This window comes from Drosophila biarmipes, chromosome 3R, assembly GCF_025231255.1.
Source record: "Drosophila biarmipes strain raj3 chromosome 3R, RU_DBia_V1.1, whole genome shotgun sequence".
Taxonomy (NCBI): Eukaryota; Metazoa; Arthropoda; class Insecta; order Diptera; family Drosophilidae; genus Drosophila; species Drosophila biarmipes.
The window spans coordinates 20,708,987-20,735,280 of record NC_066616.1 but is presented as its reverse complement, the minus strand read 5'-3'; the positions used below and the strand labels follow the sequence as shown (position 1 = coordinate 20,735,280).

General features: G+C 44.3%; 2 protein-coding genes across 4 annotated transcripts; both read right to left on the bottom strand.

Moving 5' to 3' along the window:
• Positions 1-243: 243 nt before the first annotated feature.
• On the bottom strand, positions 244-20,913 carry LOC108026280 (serine-rich adhesin for platelets). 2 transcript variants are annotated; one of them, XM_050888495.1, is made up of 6 exons: positions 20,755-20,913; positions 20,390-20,468; positions 3,865-7,620; positions 3,054-3,150; positions 1,141-1,688; positions 244-970 (listed from the first exon to the last, which is right to left on the bottom strand). In XM_050888495.1, exons 3-6 carry the CDS (start codon positions 7,389-7,391, stop codon positions 736-738), a joined length of 4,407 nt encoding a protein of 1,468 aa, XP_050744452.1. In that variant the 5' UTR covers positions 7,392-7,620; positions 20,390-20,468; positions 20,755-20,913; the 3' UTR covers positions 244-735. The 2 variants fall into 2 exon arrangements, with proteins under 2 accessions (XP_050744452.1, XP_043947812.1); XM_044091877.2 differs by lacking the exon at positions 20,390-20,468.
• An 895-nt stretch (positions 20,914-21,808) lies between these two features.
• LOC108026334 (elongator complex protein 1) lies at positions 21,809-26,232 on the bottom strand. Of its 2 annotated transcripts, none has more exons than XM_044095497.2 (6): positions 25,634-26,232; positions 24,430-25,573; positions 22,971-24,368; positions 22,683-22,917; positions 22,243-22,613; positions 21,809-21,997 (listed from the first exon to the last, which is right to left on the bottom strand). In XM_044095497.2, exons 1-6 carry the CDS (start codon positions 26,201-26,203, stop codon positions 21,933-21,935), a joined length of 3,783 nt encoding a protein of 1,260 aa, XP_043951432.1. In that variant the 5' UTR covers positions 26,204-26,232; the 3' UTR covers positions 21,809-21,932. The 2 variants fall into 2 exon arrangements, with proteins under 2 accessions (XP_043951432.1, XP_016952726.1); XM_017097237.3 differs by having other exon boundaries at positions 22,683-22,914.
• Between the last annotated feature and the right edge of the window lie 62 nt (positions 26,233-26,294).

The following is a 26,294-nucleotide window of genomic DNA, read 5'->3' as shown; positions in this document are numbered from 1 at the left end:
AGAAGGAGGCTATCAGCGGTATATCGATGTTCTGGAATCATCGGCGTTTCTATTGGAAATGTGGTGTTATCACTGCGGCATCGACTATCGATAAATTGGTTCATGACACGGCTAATATTTTGGTTCAAGTACTGGAACTGGCGCCAAAATTTGTATGTAAAATGGATGTCTTATCATTAAAATTAGGAAGCCCAAGAAAATAATCGCCAGCATTCCGCCCGCCATTCAAAACTTCAGTACCCATTGCTGAACATATTTTTTCTTGTAATTCACAATAATATGAGTACAGTACAGCTTGATGTTTGCTTACAAATAACTTACGTACATTAAAGCTCGTTTAAAATAGATACATACATAGTTTGATTACGTGTTTGACTTGCTTAAAATACAATACGGAGAGCTCCAAATAATATTTCTCGTTTGTTCCGGATTCTATGGCCCCGGAACGCAAACGCGACAGTGCAAAAAACAAAAATTGACATTATAAATATGCAACAGATTATCAGGAGATATACGAATGTACGATTATATCACAATAATAAAGGAATACATACATTTTAAATGATATTTAAAGCCCGACTACAACGACGCTTAATCAGGTGCCAACATTCAAGCGTAATACTAATTTACACTAATATTTCGTATAAAACATAGCTACTATTGTTACTGAGGGTCCCGCGGATCAGTGCTGGAAGGGTGAACTCAATCAAGCAATCGAAAATTCGGTTTCCATCTTTAGTTGTCGTTGGACAGATTGGTGATCTTGGCCGCATACATGCTGGCCACCTTGTAGATAAATTCATACTGCTCCTTGGTCTGCACCGCGCTGGCCCGACCTCGGCGCACATAGTACACCAGCTGCGGGATGTCCACGGACCGCTTGGGCGTCTCCAGGCTGCGGATGGCCATGTCCGAGGCGATGATGGTTCCGGTGCGTCCCGTGCCTGGAGAACAGTGAACGGTTAGCGGTCTGCGGGGAGAAACGGAGAAGGGAAGACACAGAACATTAAAAAGCCATGCAAGACACAGATTTGCTATATGGTGTAGGACACATGAGTTACAGAATCTTTACCTATGAAATACTTATTTTTGAAAAAGAGTTTTGATGAAAGAACTAAATTTGATTTGATATAAACTTACCCCTGCTGGTTTCGAGCACCGCTCCTACTTGAAACATTTCCATTAATCTCCTGGCTGGACGTGCTGCCCGCCTCGGCCTTGCTGGCGTCCGCATCCATGGAGGTCTCCAGGGTGGCCGACTTCTCGCGCAGCTCGTTGGCCTGCTCCAGGCAGTAGGACTTGAGGGATGAGCGCGCCTCCAGCAGCATGGCAATGATGGGCGCCTCCTCGGCGGGCACGCCCGTCTCTGGCCATTTGTACCAGTAGTGGGTGAGCTCGCGGCTCTCCTCGCCATCCACTCGCTTGAGTACCAGCGTGGAGATGGCGTAGCGGTCCTTAACCTCGCGGTGCTTCAGGGTCACCTGGTAGTCGCCATAGCTGCTGTGGTTGTCCAGCGTTGCGGAGGGTGGCAGGTACTCCGCGCACTTCTCGATGCCGTTCTCGCTGAGATCCGTCGCCTGGATGATGACCCGCGACTGCTGCTCCCAGATCATGCGCCAGAAATCGCTGGTAGTGCTCTCCAGCGGCGCCTGGCAGGCTATGTAGTAGTTGGGCGCGTCTCGAGGGCCCTGAAACAGGTGAATAATACGTTAATGTCTCATATATGAATAAGGTTGAAGGAAATATTATGAGTGATGAATGGTGGCAGAGCTCTAGAGAATTTACCTATCCCACTGCCGAAATAATCTAAAGCCGTGCTCTTGTTCTCTGTAAAAAAAGCCTAGTGTGAGTAATGACATAACCATCAATTAAAGCTTATTGCGGCTTAAGTCTGCCCCTGCCCACACAGAGTGACTGGCGATGAGCTGCTCGCGCCTCTCAGATAAATGACCATAAAATCGCACAACAGACTTCTGCCTTCTGCTGCTTAAATCTCGACATGCTCAGCTCGCTTATCGCCAGGTGCAATGCCGATGAACGCTCGAAGTGATTCGCTTCAATGCGTCGCAATGCATCTACATATATCCACATCCATGTCCACGTCACGCTTCAATGCAGTTGTTTAAAGAGCGATTTGGTAAACAACTGAAAACAGTCCTGAGCACAGAAAACAGGCAGGTATTTACATCTTTCGATTTACTTTAAACAAGCTAACAGATTCAAGAGGCATTACAAAGATAATACAGGGTTTACACAGAAAATAAGAAGATATTTACATCTTTCAATTTACTTTAAAAGTTAATACATTTTAGAGATAATAAACGTTTTACTATTATACGCATTAGTGCAAAGAACCCGAAATTTAGTCACTATCTCATTTTAAGCTTCGGCAATTGTGTTCTCTGTAATTATTTACTCAGAACATTGTTCAGCAGATGCAGATAAGCACAATCTTTATACTTTATCTGAAAGATACTGTATCTTTATACTATTTTCCAGCTTTGAAAGTGTACTTTAATCAACATTTTGAAACACTTTTATGTCTTGAACTTGAAAGATACGGTGCTATGTTATGGGCTTTCATTATCCACATCTTATTTTAGTCTGTATGCAAAATACTTGAATGACTTGGGGAGGCTTGGAGCGTGGCGCTGGGTCGTGATGTAAGGGCATTCACACTTCGGTGATCTTGGCAGACACTTTCCCTGGGCGCAATTATTACTATTCGCTGCTTTTCGCAAAGGCAACAAAGACGATGGGCCTATTTCACAGTCATGGCCAGCGGAGGAGCAGCAGGTGAGTCTCATCGGGCGTGTAATTATTCGGGCGCCATGTTTAATGGCCCTGGAGAGGGGAGCCCGAAGATTTCGCTTGGAGTGGAGGGCAGGCCGTCATGCAAGGCTCGCCACGTATGCTAACCACTCCAAGATCTCTCTCCTCTACCTACCAACCACCCACCCACCAACATTTGTGTGAGAAAGCTGTGTTTGTCTAGCTTTGGGATGATGAGCCGATCCGCCGCCCACTTGGGAGACACCGCCTGGGTTACTTACCCGCACATAATTGGCATTAATGTATTCCGTTTTGTCATCGTCGCCCTGCCGCTGGAGCACCACCCGCGTCTCAGGAAGCGGAATCACGTTGGCGTAGCTGCGGTTCGAGGTCGAGGAGTTGAGTCATCGTCGTCGGCGGCGTTGTCGTTGTTGGTTCGGGTGGCAAACAAAAAGCAGGAAGAGATGTTCCAGAGAGATCAGTATTGTAATTGATTCGACAATTCGACGTGAACTCGTGCCGAGAAAGTGAACCCTTAATTGCAGCAGATACCGGTTGCGAGGAAACCACAGGCGCAAGCAGATAAAAACTAAACTAACTGAACAACAAGTAATCACTTTGCATAAGGAAAACGTTGAATAATTCACCATTGAACTAGGCGTAATCTAATCAATTCACATTCCTGCTATCTAATCTCTTGGATTTCATAATTGTGACCCAGCCCTTTAATGATTGGGGCACACCTTTATCAGATTGCTGAGAGTATTTGGAACGCCTATTATAAGGTTTTAATGTTTTGAATTTCTGTACATTTCTAGAAAAAGTGCATGAAAAAATCAAAAATGATTTGAAACGTCCAATCTTTCGTTATAGAAAATTGATATTTAAATCAAATATTATTATATTTCAAAAACATGTCCCTTTCTCCATCTACAGGGTTTCTATTAAAAATTGTTTTACAGATTATATTATTATTATATTCTGTCTAAATATATATTAACGATCCACTGATACAATCCCTAGTTGCCTATTGTTTACCGGGTATCTACTGCTTTGAGTTTCAGAAAAAAAAGAGATTCCTATCTTACTTACCGGTTCTTATCTTCACAGCCCGGAGGAACCTCATCCGCCCGGGCGATGATCTGCGGCACGTCCCGGAACTCCTCGAAGACATCGGATCGCCGCTCCACAAAGCGGGCCAGCTCACCAGCAGTTAGCAGATTATGCCTCAGCGAGGGATCATCGAAGGCCGCATTGCCGTAGGTCCTCTTGGAGGCCCTCAGATCGCGTCCCTTGCGCCGCACACTGCCCAGCACGGAGACATTGTCCAGGGAGTAGGCATCCAGGCTCACCGGTCGACACCTCTGGCCATAGGACATTTGCTTCTGGCGCTTGCGCATCAGGTAGAGGAAGGCCACCAAGAGGATGAGGGCCACCACGCCGATCACGCTGACTGTGATGGCTATGATCACGTTGACGTCGGTGCCATTGCCCTGGGCATTGGTCTGCATGTGGTCCAGTTCGTTGGGATAGGGGGCCATGAAGGTGGGTGGCTGGGGGGTGGTGGTGCTCTCCGGCAGCATGATGTTGCTGCTCGTGGTGTTAGCCCCCGTGGAGGACTCAGTGTACTCCTCTGTGCTCGAAGGTGGGGGTGCAGCTGTGGTGGTGGTGGTTGTTGTGCTGCTGGAGGAGGTGCTGTCGTCCAGCAGACTTATCACCACCGGTTGCATTGTTGTAGTGGTCAAGGGCCTTTCAGTTGTGGTGCTTGTTGTACTGGTTGTCGTTGTTGATGTTGTTGTGGGCGTTGTGGGCGTTGTGGTACTAGGTGTTGTCGTTGTCACTGCCATCGTTGTCTTGGCTAGCTGCTGCTCGGTGTCCTGCCCATCGACCACCTGTTGCCCCTCATGGTGGTGCTCACTCTCCCTTTCGATGTCCCGGCCACCTGTTGCCGCTGTGCTCTCATCCGTTGCAACAGCAACACCTGCTGTTGCTGATGGCGTTGTTGTTTCGCTTGCTGGCGACGGGGCCTCGCCTATATTGTTGGTTTCCAGCGAGGATTCGTGCGCTTTGCTGAGTTCACTCAGGTCGCTGAATGGATTGGGCTCCCCTGTCGCCGGGGTGCTTTTCAACGTCTCCAGCTCGCTCTCTGTTATGGCCACACTGTTATTGACTGCGTTATCGGTTTTCTCAGCTGTTCTTGGCCCATTCGCATTCACATTCGCATTCACACTTGCACTCGGACTGTCGTCCGTCGTCTTCACTGTCACTGCCTCCAAATTCACTTCATTGCTAATTTGCGCAATTTCCGTTTGCGTGGGTGTTGCTACAGTTGTTGTGGATGTACTTGTGCTGTTTTGGGCACTTGTTACGTTGATTTCAGGCCGTTGCGAAGTGCTCACCTCGCCAGTCAGTCGCACACTAACCGATGTTGCTGTTGGCTCTACGATTGCTGTTGCTGGCGGCTCGCTCTCTGGCTTTTTGGTTGTGGCAACGATGACGTCGTTACTGTTATCGTCGTCGTCGTTGTTGCTGCTGATGTTGCCGATTTCAGAGGCTTTCGTTGCCATTTCAGTGGTACTGTGGCTGGGGGTGGCTGCAACACTAGATGTTGCCGGTGGCGTTGCAGGTGCTGGTGTTGCTGTTGTACCCTCAGATGTTGCTGCTGCTTCTGCACTCGTAGTTGCTGCTGTTGATGTAGATGATGTTGCTGATGCCTCTGTGCTTGCTTTGGGTGTTGCTGCTGTTGTTTCCTCTGATTTAGCTTCATTTAATACTACTTCAGGCGATACATATTCCACAGATAAAGGCTCTTCTGTTGTGGTGGTTGTACTGCTTGTTGTTGATAATGTTTCTGTTGAATTTTGCTGGGACTTTTCAGCTGATTCTATTACTGTTGCTGCATTCAGCAGTTCCGTTTTTGTTAAATCCACCCTCGCTGTTGCAGGCGATGTTGCAGGTTGCTCTGTTGATGCCACAAATGTTGCAGTATCTGTTTGAGCCTCTGTAGAAGCCTCTGTTAATTTGGCATTGCCTGTATCGCCCAGCTTTTTCACCGCAGGAACCTCTAGAACTTCCGTACGAAGAGTTGTGGTTGTTGAATTGTGATCTGTAGAACTTTCCTCAGTAGTTACTGGCATTGGCCTGGCTGTTGTGACATTATTTTGCTCTAATCCTGCTGTTATACTACTTTGTAGAGGACCTTTTTCATCTAAAGCTTCTGTGGTGGCCTGCGTTGCACTCTCGGTGGCATCCAGAGTGGTCCGCACCACAAATTCAGTGCGATTCTCTGGCGTCGATGGCATCATGGCAATGTGCATCCAATCCAAGAGATTCTTCTCCTTGTGCTGCTCGGTTTTATTCAGCGGCATGTCTATGTCGTTTGCCAAGTCAGTGTGGTTGAAAAGTGGCAAGATGGTTGTGGTCGTTAGAGGTGTTTTGGGTACCGCCTTCATACCCGCCAGACTCCAGACTTCAGCGGTGTTGGGCAGGGTAAGTTGCTGGGCATTTGTGGAGTTTTCGCTGATGAACTTGGCTCGCTTCTCGGGCAGTTGATGGACCTCCGACTGCGAGGTGGACTCCTCAATGGCATTCTCATGGGAAGCGAAGGATGTGGGTGTGGTTGTCTTGGGAGTGGTGGTTGAAGTGGTGCTGGAAGGTGTGCTGGAAGGTGTGCTAGACGTAGTGCTAGGAGGTGCAGTTGTGCTTAGGCCAAGAGGTATGGGCCTCAGTTTCATGGGCGTAACTGGATAATCGGGGAATCGGATGGAACCTGCAGTGGTGGATGAATACTGCATAGATCGACCATGATCGGAGGAACGAGTGGTGGATGTGATATTAACCAATCTCTCAGTGGTGCTGGAAACTCCCAGAGTTACATGTTTCATGGGGAGTTCCTCCGCCGTGCTGTTGGTACTTTCCGAAGATTCAGAAGGTTTCTCCTTTATTTCAGATTCAACTTGTGGTTCTTCTTTTGAAAGGGCATCCTTTATTGCAACATCCTGTTGCTCCATTTTTTCACTAAGCGGAGTATTTTCTGTGGTTGAGCTTAAGACCTGTTTCACAGTAGTTAGTTCCCTTACAGGAGCTTCTGTAGGTTGATTAGCCGCCAGATTGGTTGAGTTTTTATCCAGCTGAGAGGCAGTTACCACCGAATCTGCAGGGGTTACCTTATTCTCCAGTTCTTTACTGGCAACCGGTTCAGTTTTTTCCTCCAACTGAGCTTCTCCTTCCTTTGGCTTAAGTTGATCTTCCTCCAAAACTCCCTCGGTGGTGCTGTTGGACTCATTTTGAACCAAACCCTCTGTTGTTTTCTTGAGGTTGAGATTCTCTTTTAGACTATCATTTAGGATCTCAGTTTCATTTTGACTCTCAGCCTTAATAACTCCCCTATCTTCAAGTATGCTTTGTGAGTCAATCGTATCTGATTCTGCCTTCATTTTCACTGGTTCCCTGTCGCTCCCACTTTCGCTGGCCGCCGGAAGAATGTCAGGGTCAGTGGATGTGGAAGCCACCGCCTGCTCCAAGCCAGGGGTTTCTCTTTTCGCAATGAAACGTGCCTGCGTTAACATTACGGCCAGGGCGAGCATTAAGCCACCACCGAACCACCCAACCACACGCATCGTATGTCGCTCCCTCTCGTTCTAAAGCTCTATATCTCTCTCTTTTGCGTGGGGCGCCTCTGTGGGTCAAGACAATTCCACGTTCGACTGGGCCTTAAAATCGTCTTTGTTTTGGTTTCCACCTTTAAGCTTGAGTTATTGTTGGTTTTCTTTTGTTTATTTTTAGCAATTTGCAACGATTTATTCCTTTTCTGAGATTTTTGCCGCCATTTTCACCAGGGAAATGTACCTGTAAGAGAAGGGAATACCAATTAGTTAGGCGGTTGGATTTCTGGTTAAATTTTATTAGTTTTCTGTGTGTACAAATAAATAGCCTGACATTTTTGGTCGGCAGTACGTTGAAGTATTCCGTGGAAAGTGAGTAACAATTTCCCTTTCTATAAGTGGAGCTCTCCATAAACGTAATTAATGTCATTAAGACACGTTCCGCATTCCCCTAAACACAATGAGTTGTACCCTCAAGTTCAAGGCCGAGTGGATCGCTTGGGGGAATTATAATTATATACATTATTATTATTGAGAAAATGGTAGTAAATAGTCAAAGTTCTTGAACTCAAATAAGCTGTTATTAAGGATCTATTTAAAGACCATGCTGTAATCCAAAAAAAAGCTGCATAATATATATAAATCCATGAGATTATAATACAATATCATCTCTGTTATAAAATTGTTCCTTTCGCTGCTTGCTACTAAACCTTAACTTCATTTCTCAAGTTCAGTTAGTCATTTTCCCACCATAAATAATGTCAAGGAAGTCTGAAAAGTTCATTGTACCGAGTGGCCAAAAATAGTTCACATCAAAGTGCTTACCATCTCCATCGCCACCCACAGCCGCGGCTCCAACTTTGAGTTGCGAACCATTCATATAAGCCCAATCGATGTCATGGAACGAAGTGCATAGGGTTCATTCAACCACGGCCTCCACGGCGAACCCGTCAAAAGTTGCTCTGGGAGTTGAAGTATTCGCGTCGAACTGCAAACAGAGCCACCCAATAATAACTATGGAGCGGATATACAAAAATACCCGAGTTTACCGACTCTATTCACCATGGTTATCGGTGGGTTGTTATCTGCCGATCCAAGCGATGTCATGTCCGTGGTGCATGCAACCCACTCGAGGGGGTACACCCTCTCATACCCATATTCTTGAACCACCCGGGACACACATAAGCCTACCCCCGTGTCAGCAATTAACACTAAAAGCCCCAGTTCGGTGGTGGCTTGTCATTAATGACGTTACCCTTATGGTGGTGCGATTCTCAGGCGTGGCGCTGCCCCCTCGTAGCCCCCATTGAAATTTCTTTGGCCCAGAGTGTTACCCCCTGAAAAAGTGCTACTTTCTGGTTAACACGCTTGAAATTCCACGCTTTATTATGGGCCTACAGCTTCGTAAACCCATTCAGCTGCCTTCGGCCATGCGTCCGCTGACTAATATCGCAAAATATATATTCTTATGCACCTGTGTGCCTTACAGATAAGATTTGCTTCAGCCAGACGGGGACAAAATCACAGCGAGGTATTTTGTATTTTTTTTTATATTTTTGAATGTCAACTTTGTTGCTGATAAAGAAAAAGCAGCAGCAGCAAAGGTAAATAGTTATCGGTGATATTGTTGTTGTCACTGGAGGCCAGCGGTGGGCTGTAAAAGGGCATGGCGAAAGCCACTGGTGGGTGCCGATGCAATATTGACTTTAAAAAAATATCTGGTGACAAAGTGTAAGAAAAACCTGTAGATACAAGTTCTAACAGATTATAAAAATCTTCGAAAAAATATTTTTATAACACTCTATACAGTTTAGATCTTTGGAAATAGTGTAAAGTATAGAACTTTAAGTTCGTAATCTATGGTTTTGCATGTTATTTAAGTATTTTACCTAGTCCACAACTTTTTTTATATATTTTAAAGTTTATAATTCCATATATTTACTTTAATATGATCTACACCACCTCTACACTTTATAAAGCCTAAGAGTATGCAACGTTTTTTAAGTTATAGTACCAAAACGAACCACAGACTACAAAATGGCGCCACTTGCTTATGAGCAGGTTTAAGAACTATAGTACCTTGGATACTAGGTTTATTGCCAAGAACCGAGGAAAGATCGAACCCACCCAACTGTTGATACACTGAACCACAGCCGGGGGCCAGGGAGTGCTCCCCCCTTCGCAGCCTGAACCCTCCACTTAACCCAAATGAAACCAAAGTATCGGAGAACGTGACTCGATCGGGGAATCGAGTGCATCATGGCATTGGCCCTGAACCTAAGGGGAATCCCGGGGTACGGAGGAGCAGGTGCATGTACGAGATGTAAACAGAAATCAACGTTAGAGAAACGAGCTCGCTGGGGAGTCGACTCATTTCCGCTTCAGCAGCACGCACTCAGGATGAACGAATGGCTCAGAATTCTCAGACCTGGCATCTTCAGCCATCCCCGACTCCAACATCAGCTCCAGCTCCTCGATCGCCTCGAGAGGATGATCGCGAGAGAATGCTAAACCAGTTTTTGCGGCCCAATAAAGCCGCTTCGATTTCGATTTGCAATTATGATTGTGATTTCACTTGCATTGCGATCACGCTGGATGTGGAGACTGGCTGGCGATCGCCTGGTATCTTAATGATCTCGGGAGCAGTAGTTGCTGTTGCGGCCTGGCCAGTGATAATGACAGCCATCTGGGTAGTCATGACTTGAATCTGCGCCGGTGATTGATGGAGAGAAGCTTGGAGCGATTATACCACTGGGGATGGGGATGGGATCGTTAGCTTAAAGCTGGGAGATTGTTAGGAATTTTCTCAAGTGAGCTTCAGTTGTTATTATCCCCCTCATTATACCAAAATTCGCTTAATCCAAATGATGTTTGAGCTTTGAAAGATTAAATAAATGGAAGAGGATCGTATAGTTTTAAGAGTAGATTAAACGAACTCTTACGATCTTAATATGAAGTGATGTTCCAGATTATTGGAAACTAAAAAAAGGTGCCTTAAATCAAGAAGATCATAAGAACAGAAATGTTATTTGATACAAAAGTTTATACTTTTTTAATGGCCTAGATCAGTAGCTCTAAAATCAAGAAGATCATAAGAACAGAAATGTTTTTAAATACATTAAAGTGTATAATAGATGTGTATCAAGATGAATCACTTAAAATAAACTTACTTCGTGGAAGTAGGCCATCCTAACTTGAATTACTCTCTCAATCCAAGGCCCCATCTATCTTAACCCAAATGACTGACTACGCAGACTCCCGCCTCGAAATAGAATTCCAAAGAATGCCAACAGTTAGCTTGGATTATTCCCGAGGCAGATAACTATACAAACGTTTGTGGAAGCTGCGTTCTTGACATTTCTGCGAAACTCACTGAGGATGGCGATGAAGATGGAGATGTTATCAATAATGAATTGCGAGCGGGCTTACGCTGCTCCAAAATCAGCCAAGTGTGGTGCAGAATGCGAGGCGTCGCACGCTCAGACGATAACTGTGGCATTAGTGCTACATATCTATAGTTTACATGATTTATATGGCTATATATGGCCTGTATTTGGGACTTCTTTTGTTTTGATTTTCAGAGGTACCGCTACCTTATGTACGTAACTGTTGAGCGAAGCATCCGCGGAAGTATCTCTAACGAGTCAATCGTCATTATTCTCTATTTACGAACTCCCCATGCGTATCATAGCATCATTATGCCCAGCAGACCCCATTCACTCATTCCTCTCCATATACGAACTCTAAAATTTGTATTCGTTTCCATTGATGCGGTTTGGGGATGACTCATTTGCATGACATTTGCTTATAGCATGCTCCATTCTCATTCGCATACGCATTCGAGACAAATTTCTTTGTTTTTTAGGAGAAAAATCAGAGACAAACTCTGCCTCGAGCTGAACTTTCAACGCAATTAAGTTGATAAAAGAAATCGAAACCCGCAATGAAATCGAACTCAATCTCGGAGATCCAAAGCGGTCAACTGCTTTATTGCCCACCACGGATGTGCAAAATTTTGATTACACAGACAAAAAAAATTATGAAAATAAACCCAAAAACAAAGCCTAATAAATAGGGGTTTTTATCAATTGTACAATAAAACTAAATGTTTTGATAACAAGTCTCTGACTTATATTTATGATATTAAAAATCTTGTTCATGTTGAACTGATATTTCACTTATACCAGATAAGAGATCGTGATCAACAACATTTCTGCTTTTGAATAAACGTTTCTTTATCAGCATTTGCATTTTTAAAACAATTTAAACCATTTTTATTATCAACTTAAGATCACAAGAACATGATCTTGTACTGTTTTTACGCTTTTTAATACTATCAAAAATTGTTTTATGTGCACTGAACGATCGCCTTCATCAGTTTTGACCTTGCTGGCCCTGCTATTGGCGTTTATTGAACCAGCCAGCTGGGGCCAACAGCAACATGGCCCGTCGAAATGGCAAATGAGTTTGGGCATTAATGCTGTCTATATATACATATACACTATGTGTTTGGGAAAATCGCGATCGCTGGATACTTGTGTATTAATTCCATTTTTATAATACTTTTTCGCAACATATGATAGTCATTTCTCAACTTTTAGACTGCCAAATGTTGTCTAAATCAAAACAGATGATTTGTATTTGCTAAGCATAAAAGCTCTAATATTATGTAGTGAGTATGTTCAGCTATAAGGCGTTACCTATCAATCAAAGGCACCCCTGAAGTCTGGAACCATTTTGATGGGCGCGATAAGTTTATTGACCACGCAATATGCAAGTTAAGTCCCCCTCGAATATGGACAGGCATTTGTCCAGTCATTCTGCCTTGTCTTTTCCTATCTGTAGCTGTATCTGTATCTGTGCAATTACTCTAATGACGGACGCATGTGCTCGTACTTGGGCTTAGATACACACATCTATGTCAGCCGCATAATTGCCCCTAATGCAATTGAACAATTAGGCAAGCGCTGCAGTTCAGGCCCAAGCCACACAGCCAATGCAAAATAGACAGACAAATGTTTGCACTAAAAGAAATGCATTTGCAGTAATTCAATTAACTTATAAATCACTTCATTTTAATATATTTTTCATGAATTTGCGTGGGTATACATATTTAAAAATGTATAAAATTGTAAACAACATTGGGGTTCGAAATGATCTTCTATTATAACATTTCTCTTATTTATCCTCATATTTTCTAATGATATGATATTAAAAGAAACATTTTCTATCATTTTTTTATATTCCTCATAGGTATATGTTCAAAGTAGGGTCTCTTTTATAAGTTCGGTTAATTAAAACTAATAGTTCGAGTTTATTGTTACAAACTCTTACTGAAACCCAGAACCATTTTTAATTGACTGAAATGCGAGCTCCATTTTCTGTTAGTGCTCTATGCATGGATAGATAGCCATCTAATGTGTCCATATTTCACGTTCCCATTCCACTGCCTCCCTGCCATGCATTTTGGGTCACCGGCTCTCTGTATAAAAGCACTCCCCATTATTCTCCACCCACCGCCACCCGTGGTTCCCCTCGCCATTGTTGGCCAGACATTTGTCAACTTAGTCGCCCCAAGTCGCGTTTACCTCGAAACCGACAAATTTGCTTGGTTCGCTTTTAATTTGCTCGCCTTTGTTAGGGCAATTGCGATCGGAGCGATAGTGGGTAAGCGGTTTACTCGGCTTATTAATGTCTCCATTGCCCCAATAAGATCTGAAGCAGGATTTCGTCATATGACTGCTAGTGCTGCAATAGCTCACTCTTGGAAAATCCATTTCTGAAATGCCCCCGGATCGGCAACTGCCCTTTTGCGCGGCCTGGAACGAAGCGATTCGAAAAGCGCTCGACAAATTGTAACTGGCACGAGGGCTTCTGTCCAAGCTGGCGACTGGTGGCTGGTGACTGGCCGGAGCCAAAAACAAGGTAACTACTCTGCAGCGTTGTTGCTGGTGCTTTTCATGCTGCCCGATCCACGAACGCGGCTGAACGTGTACTAGATTCGGGGCTCGCTTTGCGCTCTTTCTTAACCCCAACAGTGATCACAGTTGGTTTAAAGACTAAAATTCAATTTTTAAAAAATGTTTACCAATATGCTTATGCTTACAAGACTGTATTTTACAAGCTATTCTTACAACAACTACGCATAAATTGAGAACTTCTTAACTCTAAAATGAAGAGAAATCCTTACTTTGAGTGCGAAATACTCTTTTTCAGTAAAATTTTGTCAAAAAATGTGTACCTAAATTGAAAAGAGGCTCAAATTGAGAATAAAAATATTATTCAGAGAAAGTTAACTTGAGGTTAAATTGTGTCAAAAAGCAAATACGTTTTCTGAACATGGTGCTAATGTTAGTTGCTATCTATCAAACAAATTGTTATTTTCTTTTTTAAAATTAAACTATAATATTCTTTTCCATTTTAAAGTTTAATAAAAGTTAACCGTACATTCAGAAAATGTACCAAATAATAAAAAATTTGAAATGCCAAAACATTGTAGTATACCAACCCATTCCATATAACCCTATAGTTTCGTTGATTCGCTTTGATTTCATGAGTGTACCTTTGGTCACCCAGGTACTTAGTGGGTTAACTGTGGCCAGGGCGAAGGGCCGTCGGAGGGGCAGGCAGTTGTAGTTACAGCGCAGCCGCAAAGTGAACCGAATTGAGGTTACCCCACCGACAGATGAGCTAACGCTTCACGCATGCCCCGGGTTTCTGAGCTCGGAGTTTGGGGCTTGTGTTTGGTTTTTGGGCCTGGGAATGCACCAGACGTGACTCATGTGGGTTCATTCATTGTTACGTAGGTGCTGTCAATTGGGGCGGGCCGAGAGGGGCGGTTGGCGGGGGTGAATGCGGCCCGAACAATGCAGTTGTTGTTGCACCAGAGCTGGCCGATTTTGCGCAAGGTAAGCGGCTATTTTCACCCCTCCGCCACCTTGCGGCTCAATGGAAGCTAAACGGCAGAAGAAGCGGCGGAAGAAAGCAAAAGTGGGCGCTGTGCACGCCGCTGAAGCACTTTTACTTTTCGCTCCATCGCGTATCTCCCAGATAGAGATACATTTCCAATTTTCCACCAGCCAGCAGCAGCAGCCAGCGACAAGTTTTCCCCGGGTGCTAAACGAGTTTCGTACGTCCGCTAAAGAGTGTTAATAGCTGAGGCAGACAGAGCGAGTCGGAGAATGATCTGGTGGGCGGTACCTGGTAGATCCAGATGGGTTATGCAATCACCAGTTCAGAGACTTTCGTTTGGGAGCCACTGGACCCCAGAGTGACAGAGATTTCTCCCACGCTTCCCGATACAATTACTCGTTTTTTTTTGGCACTTTTTCTTTTGGTTTAATGTTATTACTTTTCACAAATTAGCCAGGCACTTTCCCCAACTCTTTGTCACTGCACAGAAAGAAAACGTACCAAACAAAGGTCTACTGGCTATTTATTTAAATATAATGTGTTTTTTTTTTTGTGTCAAAATCAGGTTCATTGCATTAAGTAAGACCACTTATAATTGTAAAATAAAATAATAATGATAATCAAACATTAGGTGATATCTTTCCTATAATAATATGGTTTTTAACCCTAATCATCTCCTAAAAAATATTATTAAATATGGGGAATTTTACCTTCCTTCTTTTTGGGTCAACGCTTTTTCGGGGTTTCCTCGGCTGAACACGCGAATCTGCCATTGCCAAGCTGCCTGCTAATTGAAGACGGTGTGCAATATTTATTTCAAAAGCCCGGGTTCAAGGTCTGTTGGGATAATTTATTAACACACCTCCGTTAACCAGGAATTTAGACGGAGATTCGAAGGGCAGACAGGAGTTTATGGCACCGCTCCAGATGGAGGAGCATTAGTTAGCATTACCCTTAATTCGCAACCATAAGTGCGCAATATATACATTATAATTTGCGCATACTGCCAAGTGCTAATTCGCGTATAATCGAGTCCATATAAATTCATTAGCATTTCATAAAACAAAGTACGTCGAAAGAGATTGCGCTGCCAACCGGACCCCAGCCCAAAGACTCCGCGAAACAGGTTTGCTTTACGGAGAACTTGTGTGGCGGACGACAAACCCAACCCGTACCCAAAGGCCAAGTGCTATGAAAACAAGTAATGCCCAGAAAAACCCCAGAAAACATTTGCTAAATTGCAGCAGAAAAAGGTTAAACTTTGTAGTGCTTGGTATGCAAAGCAGTTGGATGATTGAAACGCTCTTTGCATACGAAATGCATCCGAAAGATGCCCTGCGGCATCCAAATGATGAAATATGGCACTGGCGTTGTGTATCTTTCGGATACGTAAGTAGCGTAAGCAAACGGCAAATGCATTGCACCTGCAAACGTATTTTCAGGCCCGAGAGGTAAACAAAAACAAAAGGCAAGGGGCGGTATTAAGAATGCATAAGGCGGTGGTAGGTGGTGGAGACCAAATAACCACATAAGTAACACACATATGCCCCCATTTGAGGCAACATCTGTGGCTCGGTTATGCGGAGGAAATGCCAAAAGAAGCCCGAAGTCGCATAAATGGCTTTCAAGTGGTATGAAAAGCAGGCGAAACTAGTTCACAGCCCGCCTTGAGCTACTCTATAAATTGCCAACTTTTACGAGTGACAGGGGCTGATCAAAAACAATATAGGGTGTTATATACCTTGTTCTTTATAAGGTGTGTGATTGCACAACACATATTTTATTATTTCCTTATTGTAAAGTTAGAAAAGAGCAAAAACACCTAAATATATCATATTAGCAACCCAAGTTAATGGAATTTCCAGAGGCCCCTTTATTTAGTGACCACTGTACCTATCACAAGGTTGACTTCCTGCTCGCCTGACCCAAGTGAAGATGTAACTGGCAACTGCTCTTAATTCAATTAAGTTCAATCAGTGCCCAAGTGTTTGGCGATTGTTCACCCAGGCAAGTGTCTAGAATTGAATTAATATTACAATAGCAATACTAAAAGAGAGGGAAGTACAGAAAAATATATATAGCAATTGGTCCAGAAAGGAAACCACCTGATAAAAAAGCACCCAAACCTTTTCCGGAGATGCCACAAAAGTTGGGTCTTGGTTCATTGACACGAACATTTAGCCACCTGTCAACAAAACAATTAAAGTTTTAATTTAATTAAGCCGGCTCAAGTCGGAAGAGTGGGTGAAGAGTGAAGAATAATGCCAAGAGTCAAAGACTTTTCAATTGAGTAACAGGGAATCGGGTCTATAAGTCAGTGAATTGCTCCCAAGTAATGTAATTTATTATGTTTGCAGTGGAAACACGGAGTGTTTTCCATTCTCCGATTGCCAGAACGAGTTTCCAAGGTGGGTCCAAAAATAAAACCGCACAAATCGAAGCAAACTGTTGGCCCCAAAAGCGAGATAAACGTCGAAACAATGGAAGAAACCACTAAAAAAACAAAGAAGAACGGAGAACCCGAGTGCACAAAATGCGAATGCTAAAGACAAAGCTCATAGGTCAGGGGTCTGAGTTTACAGGGCAAGTTGTTTGTCGGATTCTCTGCGTTGTGTCTCGATGAGATTGCGGAAGGCGGAATAGGAGGCGGTTCATGGGCGGTCTGGGGGTTGGCATCCCATATGTGTGTTACCCACTGAACTGCAGTTTTGCCTTAATGACGGATTCTGAGTCATCAGGGTGTGTAATTACCGCTGGACAAGAAGTGAGATGCATTGGGGACAAGAGCGAGAAAGTGGAGCGAGAACCCCGGTGGATGGTCAGCTCTGAGGTGTCTTTTGTGGACTTAATCTTCTCCAATCCACAGAGTTTTTGTAAACATTATTAGCATACAGGTCAAATACTTTTTCTCCGCCCAAGTCTATTATTAATTCCAAGAATTCCACAACTGGCACGATCATAAAGGGAAAGGTTTCTATAAATACACCGTCTGATTCAATCAGTCTGTTTATGCTACACTAGGAAATTCCCTGAGCATTATATTTTTCGGTTTACTAACTATAATATTTTTCCATAAAGTTTATTCTCTAAAGACTTGGCATCTTTCATCCATAAAGTACTGATGATCTTTGAGTATTTATAAGTAATAGAAACACAGGTGATAAAGGCGGGGTCAGATCCCAGCGGTACGTGCCAGAAATGCACGACAAGAGGATTTCCTCCGGCAATCGGAATTCGCTTCGTTTTCTAAGATTTTCATTATCGCAACGTCGGCATAACTATGCACTGGCTGCCCAGTAACTCTATTCTCTATTCTCGACTGCCATCCCGCCAAAGACAAGCAGGCACGTCTCGAAGCTGGCTCCGAACGTGACTCATAGACCGATCTCCACTGGCTATGTCGGGCTCGGGCTCTCTTTCTTCGCGACTCTGTCTCTGTCGAAGACCTCGAGACCTTCGCTATCAGCTCAAGCCAGGCCAGGCCAAGCCGATCCAATAGGGCACCGGCAGGAGACCGGTTTCCCCGATTCTTGCCAACCACATTCCATGCAAGTTACAGAGAAAACAACTATATGAATTAAATAATTATAGTTTAAAATAATATTGACATTCATAATACTGTCTGTTAGGGTAATCATTTTTTGAAATAAGTTGGTGAGGTGTTAGAGTATATTTTAACATAATATCATAATATTATCCCTAATGGGAGTAAATATTTGAAAATCCCATGGTATTTTCCATATCGTATCTCTTATATTGTTATTATCTTACGTTATTTTCATAGGTTTGTGATGTTTTTGATTTTATAATCAGTAACACTCATTGTATTATATAATATGTATCATAGTATCATAATAATTTCTCTTACGGAAGTAATTCCTTGAAAATCTGTTGATTTCTGCCATATTGTTTTCCTTATATTGTTAGTATCCTGTGTTATTTTCATATATTCGTGAAGTATTTGATAAAATGATGAGTTCTAGAAATCTTTATTAAATATATATCATACTTCCATATCATAGTCAATAGTCATATAGTTATTGCCTTATGGTATATTTACAGGCTGGCGATGTTTTTGAATTTATAATCACTTATAGAAATATTTCTCCCTGTGCACTTTGTGCACTGCCCCTCCTTCGTTTCAAAATCACTTATGTTTCGTCATCCTCGTCGAGTCGACTCATTTGGCATTCAAAACGCTTCTTTACTAGCCCGGGCCCATTACCCTGCGATTTATGCTGCCCGTTCGCACATGCATAATGCATTCAAAACGTCTTCGCCGCCGCATTTGTTCTGCGGTTGCAACTTGCAACTTTGCCGGCCGCCATCTGCAATCTGTTGTTGCAAGTTGCCAGTTGCCAGTTGCCAGTTGCAACTATTGTTGGCTAACTAACCTCTAATTAAATTGCCGTCTGCGGCCTTCGCCGGCAGCTTTCGATGGTGAATGAGCTGGGATTGGGATTGTTCTGAGGCGGCTTGAATGGATCGCTTAGCTTTGAGGCCTCTTGGTAACGCATCGCTGGAGCTTGCTGCAGACCTGCAGGTGGCGAGAAGATTGAAACCCGAGTTTCTTGGGAGTTATGCCATTGGCATTGAAACGGGCCGTTTAAAAGTGCTGTTTTTACGGCCAAACTGCAAGGCGAACGTGCTAAATTCATTTTTTTTTCAGCCCCCCCACATGTTAAGTAACAAAAAATTATTTTTTATTTTTCCATTTACCTAATTACTGGGTTTTTAACATAAAAATACGACAAAGGGGTGACTTAATTAAAAATAATTGAAAGACTTTGATTGAAGCAAGTCAAAACAAACGCAGAGAAATTAGTAACGTTTAAGTACTGAAACTGAAAGATTGTCAAACTTATTGCTCAATTATATTTTCTTTAATTCTATTATCGCTTCAGTTCAATTTACATTGCAAATACAAAGAAAAAATCGCTCAACAATATTTTTAAACGAAAATAAATGTAAAAATTCCTTAATAAATTAGGTCTGTAATTCAGAAGCTGATTTGGTTGCCTTCTAAGTGGTATATTGTTTTACCTAATGCCGCAAGTGAAAACGTAAATTGAATTTCCCATTTTTCCTGTTTAACGATTGGGAAACAATTGCTCGCGAAATGTTCCACGTTTCACAGTGGACAAATATTATGGCATATTTAATACAATAATTGCCAGCGTTTCCACATGTGCGAAAATTAAGTAAGTGCGCACAAAAACCAAATATGATTATAACAATAGCGTAATTAAATAAAAAAAACAGCAGCAACAGCCCAGAAGTAGAAAAACAAAGTACAACAAAGCTGCTACAGCAGAAGGAACAACAACAAGTAACTACTACTACCAAAAAGCAACAAACACAGGGATCGAATGATGTTGAAAGTCGTTTTGCGGGTTTGACCACTGTGTTCAGCTCTCCACTCTCAGCGCAAAGTGCACAGAAAAAATAGATATTGACATTTGGCATAAGTGAAGATAAAGAATATTGTTTTTTGAAAGAATGACTAGACGATGATTTATAAAACACCCTCTAAAACCAGAAAAAGTTGTTTAATATTCGTTGTAATTTAATGAAAACATATCTTGTTAAGTTAATTAGAACTGGATATTTGTTGATAAAAAAAAAGTCTCAAAAACTACAATATTTTATAATGAATTCAAAGGAAAATATCTAAAAAATGCAATCTAAAAATTGTAATATATTTGAAAAAACAGATATTGCTCGATAAAATGATATTACAACGTAAAATATCTGGCTTTATCAAGAAAAGACCATGTTTGAATCCCACTGATATCTTTTATATAATATATATCATATATTACCAAATCTATATAATCTGCTATGAGCCAAATTTGATGTATTTTATTAATTTTTAAATCGATCTTTAATTTTTTAGAATAAAACTTCTTAAAAATGTATACTTTAAGTCCCGCAAAAAAGTGTTTTTTAATCATATTAAGATAGCCCTGAGATTTTAACCCAATCAAATCCAAGATCTGGTACACGGTCCAAAATGTATAGTTTTATAGTTTTCGAAAGGATTCCTACTTTCTTTCAGTGTAAAGAGCGGGAGAGAGAGAAAGAGACCAAGCTAGACTTACTAAAATGTTTATATTTTATATATAGACTTCTCGGCGGCTCCAATTGTAAATTGACTATTTCAGCACTTCGCTTAATGGCCTATTGTTGTTGCAAAAACGGAAAATAAACACACGTAGGTAAATTTTTGGCTTTTCAGCTTCCGTGTTGACAACAATAACAAAGACCGCACTTTTCTCTTGCACTCTTAACCGCTGAGCGATTTCTATGGCTTGGCATTAGGCGCGATTAATTGCATTTTCAATTTCCATATTTCACTCACACACACACACACACTCGCACAGTTTCCCCTTTCGTTTTCCTCTCCCCACACGCTTTTGTTGATTTTGGCTGCTTGCGGTTTCTGTTGGTTTCCCCGCTCACTCACTCGATTTCCGCACAATAGAACTGACAAAATCGTGTTAACAATTCTTTTTCGTGTGTGTTTGTTTACTCGAAAAAACGGTGCGCGAAAAGAGCGCCAGCATCCAGCAGAGCACACAGCACACTCGTCCGACGCGTTTGGCGGTTTTTGGCTTAATAACTTCGAGCTGTTCTCCCCACTGTGGTGAAGCGCCGCTCGCGGCGAATCGAATGGTGAATGGTGGCGAAGAAAGCGGAAACTCACCATACTCACTTCCAGCCATGCTGCGCATGTCCAGAGGCGATTTTCGTTAACAGCGCCTTAACAGAAAAGTGCAAGTGCACTTTTTTTCCATGTTACTAAAGTATGTTCAAATTTCTCCACTATCTGAAAAGATTATAGTTTTTCAGGATAAAGAGTTGAAGGAATAAGAACATTAAAATTCGTGATTCATAAATTTCCTTTCCAAATTTGAATACCAAATTCCAATAAAATGTGTACAACTTTATCAAAATGTTCGAAATTAATGTTTTTCTAAAGCTGAATATTTTGAAAATATTATTTTCAATAAACTAAAAAGTGTCAGTGATGAGCAGCGCATTTAATTGACGTCTTCTTAAATGATTACGTCTTAGAAAATATATATTAGTCATCATTAATCATTAATGTTAGAGCATTTTTATTGAAATACCTACAGCAAGACATCAAATTCAACCTAGAACGATTTCGTCCCAATGTTCTTATCACATCTACCTGGCAACAATGGGCGCCCACAACAAATCCCGGACAGGTGGAACCGGTTTCCACCGTCTACGGTGTTTCTTTGGCAAACAAACCGCTTGACTGCAACGCCAACAGGAAGTTATCAGGAAATATGTTTTCCTCCATGAAATACGAATATAAAGGGCGTAGCTCGGTGTAAATGATAAGTAAGAGCCGACGCCCCCTAATAAAAGTAATAGCTTCAATTCAAACACGAATTAAAAAGATGAGCCGCCCACTTTTGCCAGCTGCCTGACACTGGACTGGCACTAATCTACCCACTGCGCTCCGTTTTGTTTAATCTCGATACATTCAATTAGCATTTCAATGCTACATTTATTTCCAAAGCAGTGAAAGTGAACAGATGGATGGGTGAGACGATTACGGATTGGAGGAGGATGAGTGCTGCACGCAAATCCAATGATCCATCCGATGGTGACTCACTGGAGGATCTCGTGCTGCCAGTCCATCAGATTCAGTTGCGGCTTGAAGCGCTTCAGAGGACCTGGAAAATAAAATATTTACATTAGAGTTAATGTGTTTATCAAGTCAGAAAAATATATATTTAAAGGCTACGTCAGAAAGTGGGTTGTTTTGAATTTGATTGATAGCACTTTCATAAACTTAAGTAAGTTTCAAACATGGAAAAAAATTAACTGAGCTCTACAATTTTGGGTATTAAAATTTGCATAAAAATAAAACCAAAACCGATTTCAAGAAAATTGAATCACTTTAGCATGTAATACCCACTTATCAAAGCGTATCGCTGCTCCTTCTGCAGCGCCAGATAGTCCACATTGGGTCCCGTGAGGTGTTGCGCCATCGATCCACTGCCCACCAGCTCAGGCGTCCAGATCTCGTCCAGCGCCGCCTCCACCGCCTGCAGCAGAGTCTTGAATTCACGCTGCAGTGCCGCCGCCAGGGGATCCGCATCCGCCGCGCTGGCGAGCAGTAGCAACGCTTTGCATGTGTCACGCACAGACAGCTGCTGCTGGGCTATCTTCGTGACGTGGTTGTGCAGCGCATCGATGAGCGCGATGTCTTCGAAGGGGTTGCCCGGCTTCAGGCTGAGCAGCTTGCGTTCGTGCTTGCGTCGGTTTTTGCTCGAGCGGAATGTCTTGCTAGAAAGGAGGAACACAGCGCAAAAGTGAAACTCTGGCCGGGTGCAGTGAAGCATTCCTTGGGCTTACCCGGTGCCTCGTGAGGTGCCGCTGTAGCGCGAGGAGTGCAGGCTGGTGGTGTCCGACAGTAGGTCCACCTCCTCCAGATCCACATCCGCATCGTTATCCCCATCGCCGTTGTTGGCCTGTCTCTGGCGGATGTCCAACAGACGCTGCTTATACTCCAGGAAGAGCTGCAGGTCGGCGTGCAAGGAGTTTTGTAGCTGAGCACCATAGGCCAGCAAGGCAGGGGCGATTTTCTCTGCTAAAAAGAGTATATCAGTACTTGCGTTAATCCCTTTATATGATAAGACTCACCCAAGGCATCTCCCTCCTCCAGACCCGCCTCGTAAATAGCTCTGCTATAGAGATGACCCTCTAGCAGCACTTCCAGCTGCCGCTCCCGGTCCTTGCTATGCTCTTTCACCAGTTCATAAGCTTCCATGTGGCGGCCCTGCTGCTGAAGAGGACCAACCAAGGACTGGGCCACCTGATCCAGTGGCTCACCCAGTTTCTTGGCCAGCACCAGAACACGTTGCCAGTCGAGAGTGTGCTTGGCGCTGAGCAATGCCTGTTGCAACTGACCGCCACGCTCATACATGAGACTGGCGTTATCCAGCTTGGCATTGGCTCTTAGGTGATCCGCATAGGCCACACAGATGCTCTTGTGGAACTCAATATGATCCCTATAGCATGCCAAGCCCGCCGTGTACAGGCCATGCTTTCGGATGAACTCCAGTGCCTCCTCGTAGTGCTCCTCTCCACAAGCAGCAAGATGTGACAAAGCCGAGGCGTACTTTTTAAGATGATCATCGATCCGGAACTTGCGATATTCCGTGGGCAAAGCCTTCAGTTCGTTGAGATAGGGCAGAAACTCTTTGGGATCCTTCTGCGACTTTTGAGCCACGAACAGCACGAGTCCAAAGTCGTAGGTGCCCAGGGCCACGTTATACAGATCGTTGACGTCCACCAAATAGAGAAGATATTTCAGCAGCTGATCTGCCAGAGCCGCATCCGTCTGCTTCTCCCGCCAAATCAACTGGAGAGCCTGTTCCAAGCGGCCCAACTTCACATAGGCAGTGATGACAGGCAGCCGGAAGCGCTCCACATCCTCCGGACGAGTGGCCTGTTCCATGCGCTGTCCTAGCAGCCGGCACACATACTCAACCTTCTCCTCTACTCTATAGTCCGAGGGATAGGTCTGCTTGGCCGCCTCATAGTTGCTGGAGTACATGCCCTTGGCAAAGTCCTCGTTCTGCAGCTCACTCAGGAACAGGCAGAGCCACTGACTTTGCTTGATCTCGCGCAGGAAGACATCGATGTTGGCCACAAACTGCTCCACATTGTGGTCGCAAATGATGTTTAGGTTAATGCGCTGCTTGCGCAACATCTGCATGGCCGCCTGATACTGCTTACGGCCGAGCAGAGCGCCCACTAGCTCCAGGACGAGCACACGCGGGCAAATGGCTTCCAAATTGCCGCGTGGAAGCTGAAGCACAACACGGGCCTCACTGGCCACCGCCGTTACCAGCTTGCCACCGCGTTCAATGTTCCTGCTGGCCACCTGGCGACGATCCCTCAGGCGGACGAAGTGCAGTGCATTAAGCTGGGTGTAAGCCAGATAGTTGCCCACCACGCAGAAGGAAGTGACGTCCTCGGCAATGCGATGGCCGTCCATATGGAGCAGTTGCTTATTGCGGAGGGTGATGAGACCGCCTAGGAAGAGAATTATGTTATATATTAGAAATCCTTTAACAGTTTCATTGATAATAAATACCAGTGGAGTCGCTAATGATGGTGAACCACTCGATCTGGTCAGCAGGCTGAGACAACTGCACATGTGCTCGCTCCACCTTAAGCGTGTTGTCCGTCTTTAGAGACACTTCGTATGTGTGACCATTATTCACCGTTTGCACGTAAAACTGATCCATGGCGTTGGCTCCAATGGTTACAGCGTTTACCAGGCCGTTGATCCGCAGGGAAGTCTGCACACGATAGCAAAGCTCGCCTTGATCGTTGACCTCATCCTCGTCGGCCTCTTTGTTCAGCAGTAGCAGGCGTGTGGATCCACCTGAGCTGTGCGTGGCTAGCAGGTAATCACACGAGAAGTAGGTGAGATTGGCCAGTGTCAAACGGCAAAGCTCCTCATCCGGCATAAGTAGGCTGGACTGCGGCTCCTGTCCGCCCAACTGCTGCATGGGCTCGTAGGAGTACATGCGACGATCGCAGGTGTACACACACAAGCTGGTCTCGTACCAGGTGAAGGCGTTGATGTAGTTGTCCAGTTGAAGAACCTTCTGGCACATGGGAGGTGGCACTACGGCCCTGGCGAAATCTGTGAGCAGCAGCCGCTTGCCATCGATGACGCCCACGACGCCGCTGCGCTCGTAACGATCCACCGCAAAGGCCCAGCTGTAGATCAACCTCTTCCCGCTCTCCTTGAGAATGTGTAGCGTATGCTCGGCTCCTATCCGCGTGTCCCAGTGGAGCAGTGCCATCGGATCCGCTTGGTCAAAAATCAACACCTGCTTGAGGTACCAGTGATAGTTGCCTATCGTATACAGATATACCCGCTGCTCTTCTTTGGTCGTTGTCCTTATGGCCAGAATGTCTGAATCCTCGCTCCAACGCAGCTGCACTACCGGCTCTTCCTGAAGATCAAAGGGAAGCACCAGCTCGCGATGCCTTAAGCCGTTCTTTTCGAAGAGAGCGATGGTGGACTTGTTTGGGAATCGCTGAGGTAGGGCAATCCAATTTCCTGCCGGTCGCCAGGCCACCACCTCCTTAAGATTAGCGCTCTTCTCGGCTGTGTGATGAAGTTTTCCCTCGCTGTCGTATACCTTAAAGGTGCGACCCAGCTGGGCAGACACAAATGAGACGACAAAGAAGGCTCCATCGCCGCGCCAGGAAATGTTTACATCCTGTTGGGGATTAGAAAAGTTTAGTTATTGTTCCATGAAGATTTCAATGATTATTGAAACCTGATTAAGATCCTCGTTGTTCTGGTTGTCGGTGGAATCACCTGCAGTCTGTCTGGCAGCCTGCTTTCCTTCGGTTCCGTGGAACTGAGTCTCCTTCTTGCCCCAGCCCACGTTGACAAACTGCTGATCGGGCGCCAGCTCAGCGTCCAGTGGCTCCTCGGCGATCACGTCAAAGGTGCTGGTCATCAGCACCACATTGTGGGTGCGGGTGACGAAGGCCACCACCTCCTGGTTGGGCGACCACGACATGCACTCGATGCCCACGTCGCAGTAGGTTCCCTCGGCCTTGGTGGCACCCGTCTGGGGATCAACCAGGAGCACTTCGCCAGCCCCACTGGCCACGCAGATGGCATTGTCCAGCTGCAGGAACTCCACACCCACAATGTCCGGCAAATCGGCAATGACTTTTGGTCGCACATTACCGGACTCCTGAACGGCGTATATCTTGTCGTCCGAAACCACGAAGGCTGTGTCCGCGGTGTCGCCGTTCAGTTCCGGCTGCAGGAGCAGCTGGCGGGGGTGAGCCACTGCATCCAGCTCCTTGCAATATCGCAGCTTCAGATTGCGCATATTTCGTAAATATTGCACGTGTGGAACAGGGTGACCACTGTAGTTAAATATTAGGGTTATTCCTGGAACTACATTTAGGGTAACACCGTTT